At 47.0% G+C, this 7,276-nt stretch overlaps 1 protein-coding gene across 2 annotated transcripts in view; it reads right to left on the bottom strand.

The window, feature by feature from the left end:
• Window positions 1-1,753: 1,753 nt before the first annotated feature.
• The window catches only part of LOC134541520 (zinc carboxypeptidase-like), a 44,974-nt gene continuing 39,451 nt past the window's right edge, over window positions 1,754-7,276 (bottom strand). For both annotated transcript variants that reach the window (XM_063385031.1, XM_063385032.1), the window contains exon 9: window positions 1,754-4,815. In XM_063385031.1, the coding sequence (XP_063241101.1) occupies window positions 4,628-4,815 (188 nt within the window). In that variant the 3' untranslated portion in view covers window positions 1,754-4,627. The remainder of the gene's footprint in view (window positions 4,816-7,276) is intronic.

Raw genomic sequence — 7,276 nt, 5'->3', positions numbered from 1 at the left:
AGTTGCTGCCCTGGTCCCAGTACACACTATATTTACATACTTTATATCTCATTTGGACAGGGAAATCATGGTAATTTCTCCAACTCAAATGAAGACAGTATTTTATATTATTCTGAATGTCAAGTGTGCAAAAATCCAACAAGAAATACCACATTCTGACTTAAGATCGTGCCGGGAATTTGGCATTTCGACACTTTTTTTTATTGTTTATATAATTTTTAATTATTTTTTGGAAATTTTATTTTTCTTTACAATTTGGTTACTTTGGGTGATTTACTCTTTGTTAGGATGGTGTACTCCCCTGAGTATAACTTTGTGCTAGTAGACCGAGGCATCTTTCCCAGAGACCTATCTGAGCTTTTGCAAATCTAAGACTTCGTTGGCAGCCCGTTTAACTTTTCCCTCGCTTGCAGGCACGTCCCAGGTCTGTAATATTACTTCACTTCTTGACTAAAACTGCATACAACAGCTCTGGACGAGTTGTTACCATTTCTCAGAGACGAGCTGAGCATAGCCTTTACCGTCACGCATACGTCTTAGGTTCACTCCTCGAAAGTCACGAGTAGGACGCTCGTTCCCAGCCTCATTGCACCCCCACCCCTCCCAGCTCACTCCGGTTCTCAGAATTTAGTCCAGGACCAATGACCGGTCGTAAACCCCGCCAGGCAGTGACAGTCTCCAAGGGCGACTGGCATAAAAAATGTGTGTGCAAAGATGGACAACACACGACTTCTAGCGGCAGAAACCGTAACGTCTTCTCTTGGCGCCAGCTCGTGGAGCTGACGCCCACGACACCTGTGGGTGAGCTTTCTAACTCCCCCCTTTTGTCCCCTGTAGGCCGCCAGAGTGCTGCACCAGACTGCGCCCTTTATCCCATTGTTAAAGCAGACGTCTTGGGCGAGTCGATTCTTTTTTATTTCAGAAACCCCTCAACAGGTAGCGCTAAAGTCGGCCAGTGCTACGAACTTCAAGTCATCAAAGTCAGAGTTTTTTATGATGCCCACTCGGGGAACTTCGGAACCTTTCGGTCCGGACGTCCCATTGAACCTTTACTTTTAATTACGAGACGCGGTTCTTCGCGAGACACTTCGCGTCGCGACTGCAGACGGACCGTTTGCGATTATCGGCGAGTCGACGAGACACTGCAAGACTTCCATCCGGCCGCAACCGACGATGTAGTCCATTAAATAAGGGATGCTATCCCTGTAATCTTTTTTAAGTAGTTTAGTCCGTCTGCATAGTACAAAAAGTAATAGTTAGTTTTCTTTTAAATAATTTCTTTTGGAATGGTGGAAACTTCCGTGCTCAGCCGCGTATTTGCGGGCTCCAGTTCCTGGCTGGCGATGCATCGGAAAACAGAAGCCAACTTCCCTGTCTGGTGAGTTACGATCCGCGACATCCCCCACCTTCCCCTTAACATTTGCGGGCATTCTCTGCCCGGTTTATACTGTATGGGTTCTAGTTCTGATCAGTTTTGATTCTGACTGTTCGCAGACAGGGTCCGAGAGCCGGATGCCAAATTGGCATTTTCATCACCCTTCCTCAACAACACACAGGCGCCCTGGCATCATGTTCCCGATTTATCTCCGGGAAAAGAAGCCCCGACCTCCGGTGCTACTGTATGTTTTAACCTTTTCTGAACTTTCTTAAATTACGCCATTAGACGAAGTTCATCAGATAAACATCATTTCTGGACTTTGAGAATACTGGGATGGTTTAAACATATTTGTATTTTTTGAATTGGTTTATGTAATTTTTTTGATGAAACCTTTTATAATTTAATTAAGGGCCGGCCCATATCTTTTCTTCTTTCTGAATATACCTGAGATCTGTTTAAATAAGGAATTGATATTGTATGTTTATATATTTTTTAATACCTGTTAGAAGTTTCCTCAGTATGAAGTAATTATATTCAGACGGAATCACACCTTATTTTCTATACATTTCCCAAAACCTTGTGAAACCTTAAAGATCCCCAGCTCAAAAATGTTGTTATTTTTTTCGTATGAGACAGAATAATGAGTTATTTTCGGAATTTTCTAGTAACCGGGATGGGAGGTAGTTTTTTTATATTAGGTGAAGACGGCAACTTTCTTCGAGCTTTGAACTTCAAGCTTAAAAAACATTAAAAAGTTACACAATACTGCTTTAAGTGGCGGGAAAAAGTATGGATGTATTTATTTTGAAATCTTACATAAACAATGATACCTTTTAATCACGTGTATTCAATAATTTATCTTGCTTTAACTAACAAAACTATCTTTTTAATAATAAGTCTTAGTTTAGAGGATGGGTAAGGTTTGTCCTTTTTATTTAAGTCTCATGTAGACAGGAGTATTGGAGTAGTTATTAATTAACAAAACATTTTGTTCAATGTATATATTATTATAAATATGCAAAAATTAACTACATATTATTTCTTGTATTGGTTCAATTGCGTATCGAATCATTAACATACTTTTATGGTTACTGCTAACGTATTAATATTTATTTATTCATTTGACGAGAGAAAACCTTTTTGAAATTTGACAATCTTCATCGTATTTTCATTAAAGTACAATAAAATAATAGAAAAAATTGAAAGATTTTCAAAATTGTATTTAAATTGCTGTTTTCTAGGTGTACATTTAAATTTTAAAAACATAATAAACCCTATTTTAAAAATATTTGAAAGCAAACTATGACTAAAATTTAATACGTACTTCAAAATTGCCTAGAAAAGATACAAGTCATATATCCAGGCTTCAGTGTCAATAAACCCTACGACTCGGCAGCCTTGTCACACTCAGTGTCAAGCACACTATCAACAACAGAAGTGACAGTATCCTCTACCCAGACGCAAGGTACGTGTTTGATGCCACCACCGCCAATATGGCACTAGAAGGACTTGCTGGCCTCGGTTAGCAGGGCGAGCACGGATTCCAGGGTCTCCTGGCCGGTGGGCAGGACACTGCACTGTCTGGACGGAGCTAGAAGGACTCGCTGGCCTCGGCTAGCAGGGCGAGCACGGAGTCCAGGGTCTCCTGGCCGGTGGGCAGGACACTGCACTGCCTGGATGGCGCTAGAGGGACTTGCTGGCCTCGGTTAGCAGGGCGAGCACGGAGTCCAGGGTCTCCTGGCCGGTGGGCAGGACACTGCACTGCCTGGACGGCGCTAGAAGGACTTGCTGGCCTCGGTTAGCAGGGTGAGCACGGAGTCCAGGGTCTCCTGGCCGGTGGGCAGGACACTGCACTGCCTGGATGGCGCTAGAGGGACTTGCTGGCCTCGGTTAGCAGGGCGAGCACGGAGTCCAGAGTCTCCTGGCCGGTGGGCAGGACACTGCACTGCCTGGACGGCGCTAGAAGGACTTGCTGGCCTCGGCTAGCAGGGCGAGCACGGAGTCCAGGGTCTCCTGGCCGGTGGGCAGGACACTGCACAGCCTGGACGGCGCTAGAAGGACTTGCTGGCCTCGGCTAGCAAGGCGAGCACGGAGTCCAGGGTCTCCTGGCCGGTGGGCAGGACACTGCACTGCCTGGAGGGCGCTAGAGGGACTTGCTGGCCTCGGTTAGCAGGGCAAGCACGGATTCCAGGGTCTCCTGGCCGGTGGGCAGGACACTGCACTGCCTGGACGGCGCTAGAAGGACTTGCTGGCCTCGGCTAGCAGGGCGAGCACGGAGTCCAGGGTCTCCTGGCCGGTGGGCAGGACACTGCACTGCCTGGATGGCGCTAGAGGGACTTGCTGGCCTCGGCTAGCAGGGCGAGCACGGAGTCCATGGTCTCCTGGCCGGTGGGCAGGACACTGCACTGCCTGGACGGCGCTAGAAGGACTTGCTGGCCTCGGTTAGCAGGGCGAGCACGCAGTCCAGGGTCTCCTGGCCGGTGGGCAGGACACTGCACTGCCTGGACGGCGCTAGAAGGACTTGCTGGCCTCGGCTAGCAGGGCGAGCACAGAGTCCAGGGTCTCCTGGCCGGTGGGCAGGACACTGCACTGCCTGGACGGCGCTAGAAGGACTTGCTGGCCTCGGCTAGCAGGGCGAGCACGGAGTCCAGGGTCTCCTGGCCGGTGGGCAGGACACTGCACTGCCTGGACGGCGCTAGAAGGACTTGCTGGCCTCGGCTAGCAGGGCGAGCACGGAGTCCAGGGTCTCCTGGCCGGTGGGCAGGACACTGCACTGCCTGGACGGCGCTAGAAGGACTTGCTGGCCTCGGTTAGCAGGGCGAGCACGCAGTCCAGGGTCTCCTGGCCGGTGGGCAGGACACTGCACTGCCTGGACGGCGCTAGAAGGACTTCAAAATTGCCTAGAAAAGATACAAGTCATATATCCTGGCTTCAGTGTCAATGAACCCTATGACTCGGCAGCCTTGTCACAGTCAGTGTCAAGCACACTATAAACAACAGAAGTGACAGTATCCTCTACCCAGACGCAATGTACGTGTTTTGATGCCACCACCGCCAATATGGCACTAGAAGGACTTGCTGGCCTCGGTTAGCAGGGCGAGCACGGATTCCAGGGTCTCCTGGCCGGTGGGTAGGACACTGCACTGCCTGGACGGCGCTAGAAGGACTTTCTGGCCTCGGCTAGCAGGGCGAGCACGGAGTCCAGGGTCTCCTGGCCGGTGGGCAGGACACTGCACTGCCTGGACGGCGCTAGAAGGACTTGCTAGCCTCGGCTAGCAGGGCGAGCACGGAGTCCAGGGTCTCCTGGCTGGTGGGCAGGATCTGTACAGCCGGCAGCAGGAAGCCGTACTGGCCCGAGTCCCGCAGCTCGTAGGCGAAGGCGAAGGGCACGTCGGCGGTGCCTCGCGCCCAGTCCACGCTGCTGCCCGGCGCCACGTCTGCCAACCGCCACACCCCGCAGCACTCAGCACTCACTGCTGCCACCCGTTACAGCACACACATCACTGGTAGGACGAGGCTAGATGATTCTGAGATATTTAATTACGGCACTTCACTCCAGCCTGATTGACATACATTTCTTTTATTTTACATTTTCATGACATTAACATTTTTGTGATCAATTTGAAATATATAAATTCACTCTCATGCCTTAGTTGGGACTCGTACCCACAGCCCCCCACGTCGAGAGCTAGTGTGCACAACAGTGGGCAACGGAGTACAGCTGAGCCAAGTCGGACCTATGAACTCTTCCACTGATCCTTATGAAATAAAGGTAGCTTGTCCTGTCTTAATGTATTAGTAGCATCGCAATGTTTGTCTTAAATTGTTTTCTAACTTTTAAACATAGGATCGGTTCTAAAGTTCTGTGATTGTTTGTCACATCGGAATCAGCCAATAAGGATCGTGCCCAACAAAAACTATAATTTGAATGCTTTATATACAATTAAACCTTTAAATGATTAAATGTGATTATTTACACACATATGATCCTTGTGGCAGGGAATTCATTTAGGTAATAAAATGATTCGTGCCAAAGAAACGTCTAAAAAATTATCAACTAATATAATTACATTATGCTACATTAAAAGTATTCATTACGTTTTTTAAATATGCAGATACATATCATAAAATTATTTTATGTAATAAGATTTAGATTGTGTATAATTATAATATAATAAAGTTATTGCATAGTTTAAAACTATTTTAGTTTTGTTTAATAATTATATATATGATAGAAATAAATTGAGATAAATGCATAATCAGTAAAAATTTGCTATATTTCTTAGTGGCATAACATTATTATTATTATTTTAACCAATTGTTTTTATTTAATCAAAGGGGCATAATCATATCGCTTTTTTTCGAATAAGGGCCAAAGGTAAAAGAAGAGCATGTTAATGATCTTGTTACTACTGTACGTTCTACAATGACTTGAAATAAAGCTGTCTTTTAAGAGCAAAACTTAATACAGATATTTTTTTAAGGATTGTGTTTTTTATTGAAACTGTGCCACTAATTAGCATTTTTGGCACAAATTTAAATTTAAATTTTAAACCATTAATTTTAACAGTAATTTTGTAGCTAAACCTTAAACTTTTTCCGCTCTCTGAACACTCCTATTTAATCTTTGTCAGGCCTGTCTCCCCAATCCTATTCCCAGCGCTAGATCTGATTTTGCCGAGTCTTTGCGAGTCAGCCAATGTCTCACCTTATCCCCGCATGGATGGACGCCCGTCGCCTGTAATTCTCCTCCGAACCTTGATCAAGACGGCTTATCTCTGCATTTTCTCAGGGACCGGTTTTTCACAGAGATCTCCTGAGGCAAGCACCTAGAGGCACATTCGCGAGTCGTTTTACCCAAAGTCTCGGCACGTCTCTGGCCTCTGTAGAGCTTGATTTCCCACCGTAGTGCAGTTTCCACCTCCCCCCTCTTCCCATCCTTTCCAGGAAACCCTACCCAGGGCACTGACTGGCCACTAAACACGGCAGAAGCCAAGGACAGCCATCGGTCTTCGAAAGTACCGCCTCTGCCCTCCTGTGGTGGATTGCGAGTTATTTCCCCTGGGTGTTTGAAAGCCCGCAAAATGCCTGCCCCCTGTCGCCTCTCGCCACAGACAGTGCCACATAATTCATTTCCAAGCCACCAGAGCTCTGCACTAGTCTCCTCCATAAGCTCCATGCTTTCGAAGTCACCTCGTGCGAGAGATGCAAAAATCGATCTTTTCTTGGTTCGGCCACCCCTCAGTAGGTCGCGCTGCGATTGGCCACAAACACCAACTTAGAGATGTCGAAGTCAGTATTTCTCGACCACCCCCTCGTAAATCTTCCCATCCTTTAAGTCCGGAAGCCGAAGTCCCCCCCCCCCCCCCTTTTCTTTCGAAAGCTGTCGCCTGTTTTAATTACGAGTCGCTACTGCCATGCAGAGACTTCGCACCGCGTTAGCAGACTGACCACTTCGGATCATTGGCCAGCAAAAAGCAAGACTTCAGTCGGTCGTCGTACGAAAATGTAGTCGTCTATTGAAGGGATGTTGTCCCTAATCTCTATCTTAACCAGTAATCAGTGAGTCTGTGTGCCTAGTAGATATTGTTAAACTTTGATAAATTCCTAATTATCTTAATTTATGGAAACGTCTATGGCAACCGCGCGTGTTCGGCGCTTGTCTTCGCCTCGCATCCTGGCGGGCTACCTTCCTGAGCCCTAGGAGCCACTCCCTGTTTAGTGAGTTTTTGCCAACCTTTTATTCCCCGACCATCACCGTTTTTGGTGAGCATTTTTGTCAACTTACTGACTGTCTGTGAACCAGTTATGACCATGTTGGATTTGGGCTTGTTTACAGACAGGGTTCAAGAGCCTGGAGCGGGTATGACCACCACATCCTCGCTTCCTTCCCCGGGG

This window comes from Bacillus rossius (genome assembly GCF_032445375.1).
Source record: "Bacillus rossius redtenbacheri isolate Brsri chromosome 4 unlocalized genomic scaffold, Brsri_v3 Brsri_v3_scf4_1, whole genome shotgun sequence".
Taxonomy (NCBI): Eukaryota; Metazoa; Arthropoda; class Insecta; order Phasmatodea; family Bacillidae; genus Bacillus; species Bacillus rossius.
The sequence above is the reverse complement of the archived record's forward strand: the minus strand, read 5'-3'. Positions and strand labels throughout refer to the sequence as shown.